The 17,826-nt window shown below is 54.7% G+C and overlaps 10 protein-coding genes across 10 annotated transcripts; 5 read left to right on the top strand and 5 right to left on the bottom strand.

Moving 5' to 3' along the window:
- Positions 1 to 991: 991 nt before the first annotated feature.
- On the top strand, positions 992 to 1,713 carry V1518DRAFT_374985 (uncharacterized protein; the record flags this gene model as incomplete). Its single annotated transcript, XM_066901484.1, has 2 exons — positions 992 to 1,402; positions 1,453 to 1,713. 2 exons carry the CDS (start codon positions 992 to 994, stop codon positions 1,711 to 1,713), a joined length of 672 nt encoding a protein of 223 aa, XP_066758882.1.
- Positions 1,616 to 3,206, bottom strand: V1518DRAFT_419105 (uncharacterized protein). The gene is made up of 2 exons (XM_066904685.1): positions 3,174 to 3,206; positions 1,616 to 3,124 (listed from the first exon to the last, which is right to left on the bottom strand). The coding sequence occupies exon 2, from the start codon at positions 2,946 to 2,948 to the stop codon at positions 1,794 to 1,796; it is 1,155 nt and encodes a 384-aa protein (XP_066758881.1). The 5' UTR covers positions 2,949 to 3,124; positions 3,174 to 3,206; the 3' UTR covers positions 1,616 to 1,793.
- A 373-nt stretch (positions 3,207 to 3,579) lies between these two features.
- V1518DRAFT_320459 (uncharacterized protein) lies at positions 3,580 to 4,775 on the bottom strand. The gene has a single exon (XM_066901144.1). The coding sequence runs from the start codon at positions 4,610 to 4,612 to the stop codon at positions 3,665 to 3,667; it is 948 nt and encodes a 315-aa protein (XP_066758880.1). The 5' UTR covers positions 4,613 to 4,775; the 3' UTR covers positions 3,580 to 3,664.
- V1518DRAFT_428260 (uncharacterized protein) lies at positions 4,698 to 6,455 on the bottom strand (the record flags this gene model as incomplete). The annotated part of the gene is made up of 2 exons (XM_066906081.1): positions 4,698 to 4,913; positions 4,959 to 6,455. 2 exons carry the CDS (start codon positions 6,453 to 6,455, stop codon positions 4,698 to 4,700), a joined length of 1,713 nt encoding a protein of 570 aa, XP_066758879.1.
- Positions 6,456 to 6,618: 163 nt separating this feature from the next.
- On the top strand, positions 6,619 to 8,461 carry V1518DRAFT_419101 (SPX domain-containing protein). The gene has a single exon (XM_066904684.1). The coding sequence runs from the start codon at positions 6,708 to 6,710 to the stop codon at positions 8,250 to 8,252; it is 1,545 nt and encodes a 514-aa protein (XP_066758878.1). The 5' UTR covers positions 6,619 to 6,707; the 3' UTR covers positions 8,253 to 8,461.
- Positions 8,462 to 8,530: 69 nt separating this feature from the next.
- Positions 8,531 to 9,241, top strand: V1518DRAFT_406347 (uncharacterized protein; the record flags this gene model as incomplete). The annotated part of the gene is made up of 1 exon (XM_066901948.1): positions 8,531 to 9,241. One exon carries the CDS (start codon positions 8,531 to 8,533, stop codon positions 9,239 to 9,241), a length of 711 nt encoding a protein of 236 aa, XP_066758877.1.
- Positions 9,242 to 9,722: 481 nt separating this feature from the next.
- On the top strand, positions 9,723 to 12,907 carry V1518DRAFT_419098 (uncharacterized protein). The gene is made up of 6 exons (XM_066904683.1): positions 9,723 to 10,370; positions 10,421 to 10,937; positions 10,986 to 11,234; positions 11,283 to 11,611; positions 11,661 to 12,388; positions 12,441 to 12,907. Exons 1-6 carry the CDS (start codon positions 9,987 to 9,989, stop codon positions 12,760 to 12,762), a joined length of 2,529 nt encoding a protein of 842 aa, XP_066758876.1. The 5' UTR covers positions 9,723 to 9,986; the 3' UTR covers positions 12,763 to 12,907.
- V1518DRAFT_419095 (Vta1 like-domain-containing protein) lies at positions 12,777 to 14,323 on the bottom strand. Its single transcript, XM_066904682.1, has 3 exons — positions 13,953 to 14,323; positions 13,744 to 13,871; positions 12,777 to 13,678 (listed from the first exon to the last, which is right to left on the bottom strand). Exons 1-3 carry the CDS (start codon positions 14,157 to 14,159, stop codon positions 12,952 to 12,954), a joined length of 1,062 nt encoding a protein of 353 aa, XP_066758875.1. The 5' UTR covers positions 14,160 to 14,323; the 3' UTR covers positions 12,777 to 12,951.
- Positions 14,324 to 14,357: 34 nt separating this feature from the next.
- On the top strand, positions 14,358 to 15,579 carry V1518DRAFT_419094 (thioredoxin-like protein). Its single transcript, XM_066904681.1, has 2 exons — positions 14,358 to 14,574; positions 14,623 to 15,579. The coding sequence occupies exons 1-2, from the start codon at positions 14,382 to 14,384 to the stop codon at positions 15,342 to 15,344; spliced, it is 915 nt and encodes a 304-aa protein (XP_066758874.1). The 5' UTR covers positions 14,358 to 14,381; the 3' UTR covers positions 15,345 to 15,579.
- Positions 15,580 to 15,595: 16 nt separating this feature from the next.
- V1518DRAFT_428254 (P-loop containing nucleoside triphosphate hydrolase protein) lies at positions 15,596 to 17,661 on the bottom strand (the record flags this gene model as incomplete). The annotated part of the gene is made up of 4 exons (XM_066906080.1): positions 15,596 to 17,336; positions 17,393 to 17,499; positions 17,556 to 17,592; positions 17,642 to 17,661. The coding sequence occupies 4 exons, from the start codon at positions 17,659 to 17,661 to the stop codon at positions 15,596 to 15,598; spliced, it is 1,905 nt and encodes a 634-aa protein (XP_066758873.1).
- Positions 17,662 to 17,826: the final 165 nt, after the last annotated feature.

Below are 17,826 nucleotides of genomic sequence, written 5' to 3'. Positions count from 1 at the left end.
GTTTCACGTGCGCCTCGCGTCAACTCACGTGAATGGCTGCGGGTTAGGGCTCATTGACAGAAGACTGGACGACGAGGGGTTTGTTCTATGTGTCTGGGCTGCTTCTCGATCACGACCTATTTGTACGGGTAGCACCATGGCAGGATCATCAGTGACGCATCCATCGACGGTCGGAAACAACGACGACGACGAGTTATCCGAGTTGTCTGAGCTGGAAGAGTCGCTTGGCAGCACCAATGGCGAGGATGAGGAAGAGGAAGACGAGGAGGAAGATGAAGGGGTTGACCATCATCACCACGAACCAAAGTCAGCACCAAGGAACGGCAAGCGAGAATTAAAACCTACAACGATCCGCATCAATACGAAATTAGCCGCGTCGAAACAGTCAGGCGGAAGCGATGACGAGGAGGAGGAGGACGAACAGAGCGGGGAGGAGAGCGAGGACGGCAGTAGTTCCAGTAGCGGGAGTTCGTCTGGCGACGAGAATGCTGCCAGCGCGTCTGAAGATGAGGACGAGGAGGACGAAGAAGAAGAAGAGGAAGAGGAGGAGGATGAAGAAGATGACACGGCCGTGCAACCTATTGTCGTACGTTCAGCACGAAAATCAGCGACCGCGTCATCTGATCAAGATGAAGACGATGAGGAAGAAGCAGAGGACGAGGATGCCATGGATGTGGACGAGGATGAGGAACCCGACGATTCGTACAACAGGAAATTACCCAAACGTCAGCACCAATCCAGTCGAGCATCCACAACTCTCTCCGCCGTCGCCGCTTCCAGTCCCGCCATCACCGCTCTTACGCCCGCGCGCTCTGCCCCCGCACTCCCGAAAAACATCGTCACACTCCCTCGCATCCCCCCGCCGTCCTCATCCCGCAGTACCGCGGCAAGCAGCTCTAGCAAGAAGCGCGGCCGCGGTGGTCAGATAAAGTCCATGTCGGTCGCGAAGCGGCTGCTCATATCGAAAGCCGGCGCGTCTTCGCCCGCTATAATGTCTTCCGACGTTGAAAGCGAGGCCAGCGAGGCTGTGCAGAGCGATGACATCGAGGACGAAGAGGAGGACGAGGAAGAGGATGAGGAGGAACTTCCCGCTGAGCCAGAAGATGAGGAACAAGAGGACGAGCAAGATGAAGATGAAGATCGCGATCTGGGTGAGGAGGACGATGACGATGACGAAGACAGCGAATCCACTGCGGCGGCTGCGGCAGCGTCGATTGACTACTCACGTCTCACAGATCGGCAGCGCGCACGCCTATTCGACGAAAAGAATACCCAGCTGCAACAGCTTCCCAACGAGCCTACGAAGAAGAAAGTGTTTACGGAGGACGAACTTGTGCTTCGGCGAACCGAGACCGCGCGACGACGGAAGAATCTTTCTGAGAAGCGGCGTGAGGAGGAGAAGGTATGGTTACATCTTTGTTGTGCTATGGATATCTACTAAGTGCATCGCAGATGGACACAATCAACAAGCTTCTCAAGAAGCAAGCGCCAAAACGCAAAGGCAAGATCAAACACATGGTTGAAAGTGCTGCGACAGGCACACTTAGTTCTGCTCCTACCGCTGTCGCGGCAGTTGATGATGACATGACTGCCGCCGTCGGCGCACGGGGCAGCGGTCGCAAGCGGCCACAGCTGTCGACACGGAACATGTACAGATGGGTGTCGACCGCAAACGGGATCGTGCTAGGTGTACCGGAGTCGCTCGTGCAGTGAACATGTATTTGTGCTCATGTATTCATAGACTTCATGTTTACCAAACCAGGTCCTAGTCCCAGTCCCAAGAGAATGCCTGACTACTCCAAAATAACCTCCTCGCCGACACCGAGTAACCCACGCCGGTCCAGTTCGGCGGCCAATACGCACGGTAATGGTCGCTCTGTAAAGGCATCATTACCAGCTGTCGTGTCCCTCGTTGACGTATCCGTCGACACGAACGACTCATCCTCGTCTCCAACCGGCGCATGTTCCTCTGAGCACAACGTTGTAACTGTGCTTTCGTCGTCACTAAACACCATTTCATCCTCGTCCTCGTCTGCTTCATGTACATCATCACTATCATCAAAAAGTACACCGATCTTGACCAGCGCGCCCAGCGTCCGCTCAAGAACTCGTTCCTGCATAGCAACTTCCTCCGCGGACACGCGACTAACAAACATATTCATGTGCGTCGCCCACGCCGCGACATACTCCGGTCCGAGCATGAACGCGGCATCAAACAGTTCACTCCGCTCCAGTGACATGCTTGCGCGCAGCGCGACGTGCGCACGGAGCACGGCGACGCCGACGCGGAGGACTTGGGCGTTGGAGAGTGGTTCCATGGATACCACGGGATAGTGTGGGCGCGGGCGGCGGCGGCCGTGCGGGTGGCGGTGCTGTGTGTATGACTGCATCGCAGTCCTTGCGTCAATTTTGGTATTGTCGTCGTCGGAGGTGCTTTGGTTGTAGCGTGCGACGAGACGTGCCACATCGGGAAACCAAGCGTCAGGCGCAGTCAGCGGAATCGCGCGGCCGTACGCGATCTCGACAAAACGCCAGTACAGTGCCGCGCACGCTCCCCAGCTGCGGACCATTGGTTTTGGAAACCGGTTGGCTATCGCACAGTTGCCTTGGTTGTCAGCATCGGGGGTGAAATAGTTTAGCGCTGCGGAGGAGTAGTCGACGATGCCAGAGCTGACGTCGGAGCCTACAACGACAGCTACAAATTCCGCGAGTGGCGGTACGCGCCGTTCGGCCATGCGAGTCCAGTGGATTAGTTTGACCGCTTCTTCCGGGCTTCCCACAGCTGGCACGACCTCGTTTGTCGCTTTATCCACGTCGTATGGATACGCTTGTGCAAACCCCATGAAAGCCTGCGAGACGACGTACGTGCCCGGCGCGAGCATGGCGGGGTGACTGCCATACACGGCATCATCGGCACGCTTGACGACCTCGCGTACGATGTAGTGCATGCGCGCGTCGACGACGGCGCGGAATTGCCGGCTCACGCTACGGAGCTCGATGACACTGTCGAGCGAGAGAAACTCGAGCACGAGCGCGATCGCGGCATCGGAAAGAGGGAGAGTTGGACTTGCGAAGATGCGGCAGCGGTGGCGGTGGAGGGCGAGGAGTTTGTGCGAGTGCTGGTCTGGCCAGTGTCAGTGTGAAGATGAGGTGTAGATCATTCAGGCACTTACGAGGAGAGATTATGCTGAGGAGACGTCGCACAGCGTTGGCATGGGTGTGCGATGGTGCGGTGGGAGCCGCTTGAGAAGACGGAGAGTGCACGGTCTTCTCGGTGTCGGCATCGTCGTGGTGGTGGTGGTGGTGGTGGTGGTGGTGGTGGGCGAACGGATTATGCGCAAGGATGCGCAGTGCTTTATCGGGCATGGCGGGAGCAGCAGGAGAAGTACAGAACAGAGCCAGCGCAGCAAGCACCTTATAATCGCGTATCAGAGTCTCGGAAGACTCTGCGATGGACAGCGAAGATGATATATAGAAAAATGGTACACTGGTGACGAGTGTTCGGGTCGCGTGGAACCGGAGCTGAGTGCTAGCGTCGGGCGCTTTGCTGACACCGGCGCCGACGGGCGCCGGTCTCTCCTCCATCCGACTTCCTACTTCCAACACTTCCATTACTGCTCTGTATTCCATCTTCCACAGATCAACACCCGGCACTCCGCGTCCTCTAGCTCCACGCCCCGCAGGTGCACTCACAGTCCTCCTCCCTCGTCGCGTCCCGCACGGCCTCCACACCAAGACCACCGCCCTCGCTCCTCGACCTGTTGCTCGGTATGTTGCTGCTCTGCTGATCGCACATTAACAGCAATGGCACGTGCGACATGAACGATGTACCGTCCGCGACCGCGTCGAACAGCGACACTGCCGCACGGTCACCCTCCAAGCGTCGCCGCTCTGATGCTTGGTCGGGCTTGACGTCAAGTCCTATAGGCCCCCCGCTATTGTCGCTTCGATTCACCCTGTCTGACCCCGCGCTGCTCGTCGACGATGTCAGGCTGTGCGGAGCACTCTCTGCTGCTAGTGTGGTGTCCCTGGACTCGTCGTCTTCTGTCAACTCATCTATGTCTGTGCCATAAACTTCATATTCAGAGTATTCCTCATTATCATCATCTCCTGCCGCAGCTGCATTTGTATGGTTCTCCCGCCGCTCTTTTAGTACTAATGTCGCAGCGCGCCGCATTATCTGGATCTTGCCCCACCGTGTACGCCGTTTCCATCCTGCGGTGACATGCCACAGCGTGTCGAGATGACCCAGGAACTTGTCTAGTTCCAGCAGTGCGTCTACCGCACCTATGCTGATTTCCATCCCTGCAAGAAGTCCAGCGCAGGCACCCGAGTCGTAGCTGTTCGCGCTGTCGTCAGTATCGCCGGTCGGGAAAGCAGTTGCGGTGCCGTGAGCTTTCGGATTGAAGACGCGTAGTACCCAGGAAGCTCTAGCGCGCGTCGCGCGGTCCTCGTTTGTCTGGTTCATTGCTGTTTTGGCGGACGTCCTTTTAAGTGCATGCAAGCACAAACCATGAACAACGAGAGGTCCTATTGTAGTTGAGAGAGGCCCATTGGCATTCGGGCTGGCAGGAGACTCGAGATGCACTCTGTCGTGATGACGTCGTTCCATCGGATTAGGGTACTAATAAGGTTTACGGAAAATTCCAGCCGCACACAACCGAGCCGCCCCGAGTTGCCGCCAGCCCCGTGCTTGCTTACTCCCCACGCGCAATGTCTCCGCGCTGCTGCAGCAGTATGAAGCGTCGGTTGTCATGGTCAAATGAAGAAAAGTAGCGGCCAAGCTCTGCACGCGCATGGACACTGCCGAACTTTGTAAGCGCGAGGAGAGCTTCCGAGCCAGTGAGCTTTTCGAGGCTGCCGTCCGCTGCGCACACGCGTTCGCCGGTTTCTAACACCACGAGATAGAAGAGCTAATACGTGAGTATAGAATTCTGTTAAGGATAGGGTGGACATACAGTTCTGGCGTCGAGACGGGGATCAGGTGGGTATGAGGAGACGACGACGCCGGGCTGGGAGTAGCGGCTGTAGTTAACCAGCTCGCCCGGATAAAACTCCACAAACGGACGCGGCTGGTGTGCGTATTCGCAACACAGCGGATTTTCGTCTTTGGCAACCATTTTCTCAACGTCATGCCGCATAAGACGGATGTGTGCCGCAATAGTCGGGTTGTAGGGCGGCGCGATGAGCCGGATAAACCAATCAGAGCAGTATATGTCGAGCTCGCGGCGGCTGCCACCGCGACGGATTGCGTAGAGAGTATGCCAGAGAAGCTCCTCGTTTGTGCTGACGCCCGCGTCAGAGAAGGGTTGGCGGAACTTGACACTCCTAAAAGTGACGGAGACGTATCGTTTCGTGGCATTGTATTGGGTATGGCGTTGCGAGCCACGGCGGGAGGTGGGAGTGAAGCGCAGGTTGAGCATGACCATGTAGAGATGGTTGATGACGTCGCAAAGGGAGACGGAATGCGATTCGAGGTCTGTAGGCATGTTGGGGGAACCAGCATCGATGTGATGGGCGTAGCGGTGGGTGATACCGAGCGGTAAATGGACACAGAGCCAGCCTCCATCCAGCATCTTCACGGTGACGATGTTCGCGCTGATATACCGGCACTCCAAGCGCAGTCTGCGTGCAATGCCGAGAAAGAGTCCGGCGACAGGCCAGAAGCGGCGCTCAAAGTCGTCGGTTTCGCAGTGCGAGGGCGTCTCGTCGAGGAGAAGGATGTGCTCGTGGGAAAGCACACGCAGTAGCGCCAGCACCGCGCCCCGCGGGGTGCTGGCACCGCTGCTGCGCGCGACAGTCGCCGCCGCGGTGTCCATGAAATGAAATAATCGTCCAGGAGATGTACCTGCAAAGCATGCGACCGAGCAAAACACCTCGTCAAGCGTTTCACCGGGGACCTGTGCCAGCGTACTGACAGGATATTCTAACGCCTCGAGCCATGTGCGCACGGCGTGCTTGCGGCGGATATACCCCGACACATCGTTTGCAAAAAACACAACCTGCAGATGCTGCATGCCAGTGTCCTCTTCGTAGTCCTCCTGCTCCCCGTCACACCCGCGCGCGGCGAGGAGAACCTTGTCAAGCACATCCAGCGCGAGCATGTCGTATGCGACGATCTCGTCAAACGCGGTGTCGTAGTCCACCGTCCGCGAGGCATACCGTGCAAGAACTTCAAGCATCTCAATGTCTTGGCGCGCACGTCCTGCGTACACTCCGAGCCAGTCATCGTCGTTGAGCGGCGGCCGTGGGTGCGTGGGCGGCGCCCAGTTTAGCCATCTCCGCAGCACGCGCGGACGCCATACCGCGGCCGTTGTCGCGGCGACATGAAGCTGGTGACACGCACGCGCGACGCCACTTAATAATTCTGCGTCATCGAGGTGAACAAAAACCAACCACAGCACCTCGCTCGGAAGCGTGCCGAGGGAGGGCGGGGTGGTGGTTGGCGGCGGCATTTGGAGTGTGGTCTGGTCGTGTGCGCCGATGCGCTGACTTTGGGAGTTGACGTGAGAATTTGGCGGCGCGCCGAGCCCTAACCCGCAGCTCCACAGGACCCTTGGAGCTGACAGTGCACGTGGGTTTGGGCTGCGCGGCTGTTCGTTGACGCGCCGGTTGCCAATTCCAGCGCCATCACCGCCAGCCTGTTGTTCCCTGTCCGCCAGTCCGACACCCTCCTCCTCCAGCCGCGGAGCTCTGCCCAGACCACCATGAAGTTTTCAAAGGTCTTCCAGCAGCTGCTCGACGAGGAACAGATCCCCTCTGAGTGGCGACCAGCGGCCATCCAGTATAAGGCGCTCAAGAAATGCATCTCCAAGGTCGTGGCTGAGCTCAACGAGCTAGGCCTTGAAAAGGATACCCTTAGCTTGCTGCTGGCCTACGAGCGTGCACAGCGTGACGCAACAGCGGCGGCGGGAGCAGACATAGTGAACGGCGTCTTTTCTGGCTCCTCCGCCTCGACTACTCCAGATCACCCCGCACTTGTCTACTCCTTCGAGGGCACCCTCGCCCACTTCGTGCCGAAGATCACCATCGCACTTGACCCCGACAATGGCATTCCCGTCGACGCGCAGATATCACCCGACACCCGTGCAAAGCTCGTCTCCCTGCTTGCCGCCGCTGACGGGGCCGGCCATCCCGGGCGCGTATACATTAGTGATGACAGCGACGCAGGGCTCCAGCCCGACGATGACGACGCGGATGTTGTGCTGCTTGACGGCACGAAGCGCAAGATTCTTACTTCCGGCGAGATTGTACCAGCGGTACACACCCCGCGAGACCTGCTCATGCCGGTGACCTCCTCCAGCAGCTCAGACTCCTGTGAGAGCATCGAGAGCGTACCGCGGCTTCGGCGATTTCCAACACACGTCGAGATCCATCTACACTCCGACTCGGAGTTCTTTCACATGCTTACAACTGAACTAGAAGCGCTAGACTCGCTGCATGACCAACAACAACGCGCAATGAAGGGCCAAGTATTAGACCTCGCGCGACAGCTTGCACATGTCTCAAACCCTTTGCAGAAGAAGAACGACCTTTATGTCTGGCGTGAGATTTTCCGGCTATATCTTGATGCAGGAGTCTTCTTCTCCAGTCTCGAGCAAGACCATGGCGAGCGCTCGGCTGACCGCGCGAAGCAACAGCTCATCTGGTTCACTGACCAAATCCGAAATATGGATCTACTCAGCCGCTTCAAGCTCGAAGGATCAAAAGAGCTCTTCCGCGCATTTTGGCAGCTGAACATGGATGTGCTGCAATCAACACAATTCCTTTCTATCAACCGCACAGCCACCACCAAGATCCTGAAAAAGTTCGACAAACAAACTGCGCTCTCCGCACAATCCGTCTTTCCCTCCTTCTACTTTTCCGCCGGGCCTTCCGCAACCACATCCATCGCAAAAGCCGTTTGCTTCGCCATGGCCGACCAACTTATGTCTGTCGTGCCTCAACTGGATGATTACGTCTGTCCCGTGTGCTACCTCATTGCGTTCAAGCCCGTGCGCCTCGACTGCGGCCACGTCTTTTGCATCCGCTGCCTCGTCAAATTGCAACGCCAGGGTAAGAATGCTTGCCCCATCTGCCGCCGCAACGTGCTGCTCACCGCCGACGCGGGTAACCTCGACATTGGCATGTACAACCAGATGAAGCTGTACTTTCCTAAGGAAGTCAAGGCTAAGCAGGCCGCGAACGACAAGGAGGTTATTTCTGAGCTTCGTAAGGACCACCAGCAGCTTCCAAAGTGCTGCATCCAGTAGCACTCCATACGAGGGGTGGACGGGTAAACGACAAAAATTGGGATTGGATCTACCGGTTTGGTGTTTTGGCGGTGTTTGATTTTGATACCTGGATATACTATGCACGTTTAATGAAGTAATTGACAATCGTGATTTATGTGGTGGTATAAAAGGATAGAGCACTGCGGGTTGCACTCCCTATCGCGATAGCACTCCACATGCTCGCAAGGTCCCTCCGCTCAAAGTTCACGATAAGACTTTTATCGTCATCCCCACATCTCGTTGCCACTCAATCCACAATGTCCGCCGCCGCCGACGCCGTCTCTTTTGTCCCCGGCAAGAACTCGTGGGCAACGCCCGACTCCGCCGCGCGTACGAAAGCTGAGGTGCGTCCACTGCTCCTCAAGCACGTTATGCTAGTAGCACCAACCACTACTGGCACCCGCACAATTTTAGAGGTTGCAAGCGGATTCGGCGAGCATATTACTTTTTTTGCGGAAGATGCCCCGAAGGGGATTTTGTTCCAGCCCACTGAAGCGCAGGACGAGTGCATTAGCGGTATCGCTGAGCGTGTGAGGGATATCGCCAACGTACTTCCCCCGCTCGAACTAAACGCGCTGTCAAGCACACACTGGGCCGCAGTTCGCGCGAGCGCACTCAAGGATGACCGCCCAATTGCCGGCATATTCCTGCTCAACATGTTACACATTTCCCCCTGGGATTCCACAGTGTCTCTCTTCAAGCACGCCGCCGAGCTGCTCAGTGAGAGCAAAACAGCACTGAATGGCGAAGCTTTTGTCGCTGTGTATGGTGCGTTCCGACGGAACGGCGAATTCAGTGGCGATGGGGACCGCAAGTTCGAAGTTAGCCTAAAGAATAGGGACCAGCGATGGGGAATTCGGGATCTCGACGGGGAAGTTATTCCCGAGGCGGCGAAGAACGGGTTCGAGGTTGCAGAGATTATACCGATGAACTACAATAACTGGTTTATCGTGTGGAAGTTGAAGTAGAGCATGCATAACTTGCATTATCGTATGGAGTTTTGGTTATAGACTAACTAATGAGAGGTGTAACACCAATAAAGAGGGCTGCAGTGGTGTGAGATAGCGACGGACCATCTAATCAGCCTATACCTGACTAGGTCATGTCTTTGAGCCCTAAATCTCCCTATCACTACGGCGAGCAGCGTCTTAGAAGTTCCTCATTTTAAGTGAAAGTCAACAACGTAGATACTATCGCATTCCTTCTGATCGTCTGCAGCTCCTTCAAATTCAACCATTGGAGGCGAAAAGGTGGTCGTCGTCGCCACTATGGACATGAAACAGTCATCAAGCACCCGTCATATGATTTGCTAGAATATCAAATTCCCACAAAAGCAGATGCAGAAGAGAAAGAGCGAAAATAGTCACGATTCGCGCGACAAGGACCAGCAAACTGGGCAGATGCGCCTCAGTCACGTGTTAGTTGCCTTGACAACGAGACGTGTTACCAAACATGAACCGCGTCGGGAATTGAAGACGACAGCCACGCTTTCTCTCACCAGTTCCGCAGATTCTGGCTCTATCCTTCTAATCCGGCACAGCTGCTCGCAATACCTGATTGTTTGCATATAGTCCGTCGTCATAGGGAGCTTCACGACTGGCGTCCGGCCGATCTGACACGACGTGCGTGGTAGTATCAGCTATCAAGACAAAGCTCGCATCTCTACTCCCGACACGTTCACTAGTACGTCAATAGTGACTGGCAGTCACAGAAATGCCGCGCAAAATTTCGCCTTTGCGAAGGCATTCCTCCTTCTCAATGGAGCACAGCAGCGACGATCGCGCGTCACTTCTCGATCTCGACATGTCCGAGATCAACCCCGCCGGTTACACCAGCACTGGCTACTCGCGCACCGGCAATTACGGTCAATACAACTCCGACGATCGCGGTGCAGGCAGCAATAGCGATAGCGATAGTCCATATTTCGGGAAGTACAGCTCGTTGATGATTACGGAGGACGAGTTAGACGACGGGATCAGTGTCGCAGTGGACGAGTTGGACGCCGTTATTAAGGATCTTGACAAGAGCGGATTGTCATCGATTGCTGAGAGTATTGAGATTGGACGCGGAGAGCCATCACGCAGCGCGTCACCTGAGGTAGGACTGTTGGGAACGTGTGTGTTACATGCCGATGCTAACACGAATAGGGTCCGTTTGGGCTAGCAGCACGCAAATCATCACAACGCACAAGTCCGCAGATGCGTCAACCACCAACTCGGTCATTTACAGTTCCAACAAGCAAACAACCGGCACCATCCCGTCGTATATTCTCACATGGCACTTCGACAAAGGCACCCGTACAGAATGTCATCACCGAGCGCTCCTTCTCCGATATGAACCGTCCGCGCAGCCCCATCGACCCGCGTAAATCTGCAAGGCCCGCTGTGATACCTACCGGATTTAAGTCGACGCGTGACCTTCTCCTCTCTCTTGGTCTTGAGACCGAAGAGCTGCAGCAGCAGCATACCAAACCTCGGCCTTCTCGCAGCACACAGCGACACAGATCAGCTTCAACATCAGCCACTGCTGGTAACTCTACCAACATCTTTGTTCCAGATATGACCGGCGTAACGTCACTGTTTTCACCTGAAGACACGCGGACGAATTTGGCGAGGAATACGCACAAGAAAATTGGATCCGTGCCGATTTCAGATGATGACCAAGGCATGTTCGCTGCTAAGTGTATATTGCATGAAACTGACCATTGCATAGAAATCCTGGAAGCTCTTAGAACCATGCAGGAGCGAATTCAGCAGCTGGAGGGCAAGAACACGGCGTATAAGACGGCGGTCACGTCGCTCGAGTCGGATCTCAAGCAAACGCATAACGACTATTTGTCGGCAAAGGAGAAGGTCAAGTATCTTGAGGAGCAGCTTGAGCTTAAGAGGCGCGAGATTGATGGCGGTATTACGCCGCTCGGACGCGAGCGAATTCAGACTGCATTGGAGAAGGAGCGCAGAAGTAAGTTCTCATATTCTGGAGTGAGAGTGACATACTAACGGCCCATAGGCTGGAAGGAGAAGCAAAGCCTGCTCAAAATCCGAATGGAGAATCTCGAACGCGACCTCGATGTACAGAAACTACGATACAGCCAAGTAGAAGAGGAGCGGAATGAAGCCGTCAGGTCTCTGTTTGAAGCGCAGGAGCAGATCAAGCAGCTCAAGGACAGAAACGAGACCATGAAGCGGAAACTTGGAAACTCAATACGAGGGACGAGTCGGGACATCGAAACTGAGACTGAGCTGTCGGCGCGCGACCGTGTGCAGAGCAGGGTGGATAACCTGAGAAAGGGGTTGACTTCTCGATCGCGACGGACTAAGGAGAGCGAACGCGAAGAGGTAAGTTTTACTTTCTGTCATCACTGAGTCTTGCTGACGGGTATAGCAGGACATTGAAACCGCAGTCCAACCGAAGAGACAAAAGTCGACTACGCAGACGTCGCAGAGAAAGTCCGCATTCAGAAAGACTGCGACATCAGCTTCCCACAGGAACTCACGGCGTACGAAGCCAACTCAACGGGTTCCGGAACTAAGCAGCGACGAGTCTGAAGACGACCTGCAGGAGGAAGATGACGCCGAATCTATTGACACTGATGAGGATGAGTACGACGAGGAGGAGAGTGTACTTAACGCTGAAGTGCGGAGCCGGAATCGACGTCGTCAAGCGCGAACATCCAATATCAACGATGAGCGAAGACGTGGCATGACAGCGTCTGCCGTATTAAGACCCGCGATCAATAAGCGTACTCGCCGAACGGATCAAGGCTACGACGTCGACGAAGACACGCAAGCTCATATTCGCACCAACCCACGCGACTCAGGCGATAGTATACCCCAGCACGACCCCGTTACATGCAGCGTATGCGTGCGAAACGCGTCGACACGCCGTTTTGCGTCGGCCTCCACAGCTCCGTATTTCGGCTATGGGGATATGCCACCACAACAGCAGCAGCAGCAGCAGCAGCAGCAGCAGCAGCAGCCCGCCGCTATGTCAACAGCACCGCCTGCGAACGATGCATGGGAAGAAGGGGATACGATTCGGCCTTCCGTCCCGGTTGATACCGCTGTTTTCACGGTTATGGGACAGCTTGAAGATGAGTTCAAGTCTCTGACGCTGTACGTTCCACCATTCATATACCACCGTGCATATCCACTAACTCTAGTGTAGGCAATATGAATCCAATGTGGACAAGTATAAACATATTGATCCGGCTTTACACAAGCGGAAGCGCAAGGCGATCGTGATGCAGTTGAAGGATATCATGGAAAATCTGGAGACGAAAGCAGACCAGATCTACGCATTGTACGACGTCGCAGAGGGACGTGGTGTTCCTGTGCCGATTGGGTTGCAACAGCAGCAGCAGCGACAGCAGCAGCGACAGCCACAACACCCCCCGCCGCAAGCACCGCAGCAGCCTCCGCCGCAGCAGTACTATGGACAGAGAATACCGGCATGGATGGGCTGTGGCGTGAATACCGGGGGCTTCTAAAGTGTTAGCAGATGCTGGTAAATATTGATTTTTGACTGACGGCGAGGCTTTCTGTGTGTATGTTATATGTGTGGGCGCAGGAGAAGATGGAGACGCGCATGTACTTTTAGTATGAAATAAAGTGGAACGTCTGATTCATGCACTATTATGCTGGTAATTTATTCTAGAATCGAACAGCAAGATGACGATTTAGTTGATATTTTCTCCCAAGAGTTTTAGCGATGTCTTCAACTCCTTGATAGCAGTATCAACATCCTCGTAGTTGAGCGCTGAGATAGCGTATCTCGCGTGCTTCTGCGCGAGCTGGAACCGTTCTGCCTCGTCCACGATGTTAGTGATCTCTGCCTTGGACACGTGTTCCTGCTGATGATGGTATGGCTGCGCTGTCACCGGTGGCGGTGCGGTAGCGTACGGATTTGTGCCGGGAGTCGATGTGCCAGTGTACGGCTGTGGTGTGGTCGTGGAGGACGAGTATGATGATGGCGCAGGCGACGCGGTGGGATGCGGTAGCGGAGATACGGCGGGTCGGTATTCGTGAGGAGGCGGCGCGGAGGGAGGTGCGGAGGAGAGCGATGATGGCGGGGCTGAGGGCTGCCGCAAGGAAGAGTCGGAGACGGACAGATTGTTAAATTCGGACGTCGGGGGGGGCAGAGAACTCGCCGACGGCGGCACGCCGGTAGCTGCTGGCGAGATGGGTGGCGGTGGACTCGCAAAGCTATTCTGTGCTGCAGATGCGGTCTCGACCGCTGGCGGTTCGTAGTCGTTCGGGTCCTCGCCGTTCCTGTATGCCTGCAAAATGCGCGCTGCGTGGAACTTGCAGAAGCGAACCTGCTTCGCGAGTTCATCGTCAGTTTCTGTGAAAAGGTACAGGATCTCAAGAAGCGAGGATGCTGCTAGCAGGTTGCTTGCGGTATGTCTGAGTGGATTATTTAGGATCATTCGGTGAATTAAGTGGACGGGAGGACTATGGGAAAAGCGTACTTGGTGCATGTCTTGTTGATGATGTCTTTGTCAGCTTTCGCGAACACTGTAGCGGCAAATTTCTCCAGATATGCTTGTGCGACGACGTCATCAGTGATAAGTTCATTTTCTCCGAATCCAGTCTTCTCCTATACATCCAACCATAAATGTTAGCACATCGCTCCACCTCTTGCAGCCCGCAATGTCGCCATTCACCAAGAATAACGTACAGTCTCAACAATATCGAGCAGTTTCGTGATATAATCAGCCGCGTCAGGATCCTTTAGGTGCACTTTCGACGCTAGCGCCTTCTCAATGGCGTAGTATTTGCAGTAATATGACACAATTGGTTGGACATTCTGCAGTTCGCGCGCGCGCGCGATGTACGCCTGTATGAATTTCAAGCTGGCAGGTGGATTCGGTAGCGCGCTCATCATCCACTGTTGCAGGTCGACGACTGAGGGAGAGGGGTTGAAGGAGATGTGGTAGGCAATGGATCCGGAAGGGACGAGCGTAGTGATGGTGGTAGCGATTGCGGTGATTGTCGGAGTGGATCACTGAGTCACTAAGTCACTGATCACAAATTCTTAAAGATGCCCGACGCGTTCAAGGCGAACTGGACACGTCTTCTGCTCGCGTGCATCTGGAACCTAACGAAGATGGCGAGAACGACGACGATGGCTATGCGATGGCGCGCTGTTGTGCTACTGGTGGTAGTATTCTTAGCCTCGGTTGTTCAGGCGGGATTCTATGGCAAGAACACCGAAGTTCTTAACCTCACGCCGGCCAACTTCGACGATGAGATCTTGAACACGAATCATACTTCTATCGTCGAGTTCTACGCCGAGTGGTGTAAGCTCCCTTTTATTGTGACGAGAATATTCAGCTGACCAGCGTAAGGCGGCCACTGCAAGAACCTCCGCCCGCACTTCATCAAAGCAGCACAATCCCTCAGCGGCGTCGCGAAAGTCGCCGCCGTGCATTGCGAGGACGCCGCAAACAAGCCGCTGTGCAGCCGCTACGGTGTCCGGGGATATCCGACACTCAAGATCTTCCGGCCCAGCACCAAACGTGGTGCAACTGTCCCCCCCGGTGGCAGCTGGAAGCCGCAGCCTATCGTTGAGGACTATACCGGCGGCCGCCACGCGAAAGCGATTTCAGATACCGTGGTCGAGAAGATTGCCAACCGCGTCAAGCGGCTGAAGGCTGCCGAGATTGAGGGCTGGATCGCTGAGCAGAACAACGAACGTATAAAGGTCATCCTCTTTACCGACAAGGCAAACACTCCTCCGATGTTCAAAGCACTTGCGGTCGACTTTGCAAACTCAGCTGATTTTGGTGTCGTCCGCAGTGCAGACTCGACAACCATGAAGAAATATGGCGCATCCTCATATCCGAGCGTCGTGGTCGCTGCCCGGAACAATGAAACCGGTGAGAGCATCACCGTTCTCTACTCCGGTGCGAACAAGAAATTGCAGCTCTACTATTTCATCTCCCAGTACGCCACGCCGTCAGAGGGCCCTAAGGCACAGGTCGACGAAGGTCCGAAATCAAAGAAGGCGAGGAAGAACAGAAAGTATAATCAGAAACCGCCAATTGGTGGCGATCATGAGGAGCTGTAAGACGGTAGATTGCATATGTAGAATATTTATCACATCTGAACATGCATGCATATGCTACATCGACCATGAAGACTGGGATTTTCAGAATCAAACAACCAAACATGGTAACCAACCGAAAAAGATATGAATTGCTTTTGGATATAACATGATTAAAACGAGTCAAATACCAAACTTGCGGAGGACACCTAGCACTACATCTATACAAATACTAAAATGGGAACACAAACGAATAAAATGCAGCACAAATGCAACTATGCCTTGCCCTTTCGTCCCTTGGTGGCGCCACTATTACCCGCAGCATGCGCCTGCTGTATGGTTGGTCCTGTGCCAGTATCACCTGCAGTTGCGGTGTCGTCGATGAAAAAGTAGTTTCCGCTAACCTTCTGCTCATGGTCGAGCTGTGAGTCGAGTTTATTGATACGCGGACGGTACGACACCGGGTCGCGACGGAAAGTGACGTTCAGGTTCTTCAAGAACAGGTTGCAGCCAGTCAGCAGACTCTGCGGCTTAGTAGCAACAGCATCTATGGAGGGCTGGCCCTCAAACACAATAACACGGTCAGCCAGGTACGTTGCCATGATGAAATCATGCTCCACGATAAACGCAGTCTTTTGGGCGTGCAGAATGAATCGCTTAATAACCTTAGCGCAAATAATACGCTGCTCCGAGTCCAGATACGCGGACGGCTCATCGATAAGGTAGATATCCGCAGGCTGGCCGAGCGCAAGTACGATAGCAACGCGCTGCAACTCACCACCTGATAGATTCTGCACGTCAAGATCGATCAGATCGTCAATTCGCAAAGGCTTGCACACATCCGTCTGGAACTGGGGAAGGAGAAATGACGCGCGAATCTTCTTAAAAAATAGCTGTCGCACGGTCCCAGTAAACTTTGGACTAATCTTCTGAGGCTTCATACTGACGGACATCTCCGCGACCTTCTTGCCGTTGTCCGGCATCAGACTGCCCGCAAGCAGTCGGCAGAATGTGGTCTTACCTGTGCCGTTCTCGCCCATCATAACAATGATCTCGGAATCTGTGAAATCACCAGCATGTACGCGCAGCCGGAAATCACCCATAGTCTTTTGCATGGAGGGGTATTTAAAGCTGCGGCTCTTGTCCAACGGGATCACATCCGACGCATCGGCGAGTCGGAACTGCAGGGACTCCTCACGAAAACGCAAGTTCTCGGTGGGGATGTTACCATCGAGGAAAATATTGATGCCTTCTCGGACAGACGATGGTAGAGAGACAACACCGTAGACCGACGCAACACCGTAGAGAATGCAGACAAAGTCGGACAGGTAGTCAAGGACCGAAAGATCATGCTCCACGACGATAACGTAGCAGGTAGGCTTGAGCAGGCGGCGGATAACCAGCGCAGCATTGAGACGCTGCTTGACGTCAAGGTATGACGATGGTTCGTCAAACATATAGACGTCAGCGCGCTGAACGCAACTCATGCCGATGGCAAATCGCTGAAGTTCACCACCAGACAGATGAGCGACTTCACGATCAAGAACGTTGCGCAACTGAAGGTCGTCGAGTAGCTGCTCGAAGTTGTCCTGATCAAGCTTGGACTTGAGCAGTGGCAGAACCTTTGTGACGGGGCCGCGAATGGCACGGGGAATATGATCGACGTACTGTGGCTTGATGATAGCCTTCAGGTTGTCTTCAAGAACCTTAGTGAAGTAGTTCTGCAGCTCACTGCCACGGAAGTAACGCAGAATCTCCTCCCAGTCAGGCGGGCTCTCAAACCGGCCGAGATTGGGCTTCAGCTTTCCTGCGAGGATTTTGAGCGCGGTGGACTTGCCGATACCGTTGGTACCGACAAGACCAAGCACCTGCCCTGGCCGGGGGGTGGGGAGACGATGCAGCTTGAAGGAGTTCGCGGAGTAGCGATGTGTGACTTCCTTTTCTAAGTTGGTGGGAAGATTGATGATGTGGATGGCGCCGAACGGACACTTCTTGGGGCAGATACCGCAACCAATGCTGTAGAACGGGTCAGCACTGTACAGAATACAATGACATGGAAGATGAATGCGCACCATAGAGTCTCTGAGATGAAAGCGATCTTCGATTCAGGTGTGACCTCAATGCAGAGCTTGCCGGTGCGCACGACGGGACACGCCTTCTTGCACTCCTGTCGACATTTCTAGAGGCAGTGTAAGCCGTAACATCAAGTCATGATAGCGCAGACGACTAAAGTACCTTCGGTTTGCACTTGTCATCGTTGATGATCGCGATTCTGGAGGTGTCGTTAGTAAGAGCACACGTAGAGACGAGAGACTACGCACCTCGTGAGACGGTCCGACATTGTAGCGGTGACAACTACAGCTTAAAAGACGGAGAAGGCAGGATATCACCGAAGACCACGAGTCGAGATTGCGCAAGGCGAGACGGTGGCGGTGGTGCGGGGGAACTATACGACCGCGATGCCTTCACTAACAAACGCGACTCGCAAATTTTTTGGTCTACGACA

Source organism: Limtongia smithiae (assembly GCF_038497785.1).
Source record: "Limtongia smithiae strain NRRL Y-17922 unplaced genomic scaffold V1518scaffold_8, whole genome shotgun sequence".
Taxonomy (NCBI): domain Eukaryota; kingdom Fungi; phylum Ascomycota; class Lipomycetes; order Lipomycetales; family Lipomycetaceae; genus Limtongia; species Limtongia smithiae.
The sequence above is the reverse complement of the archived record's forward strand: the minus strand, read 5'-3'. Positions and strand labels throughout refer to the sequence as shown.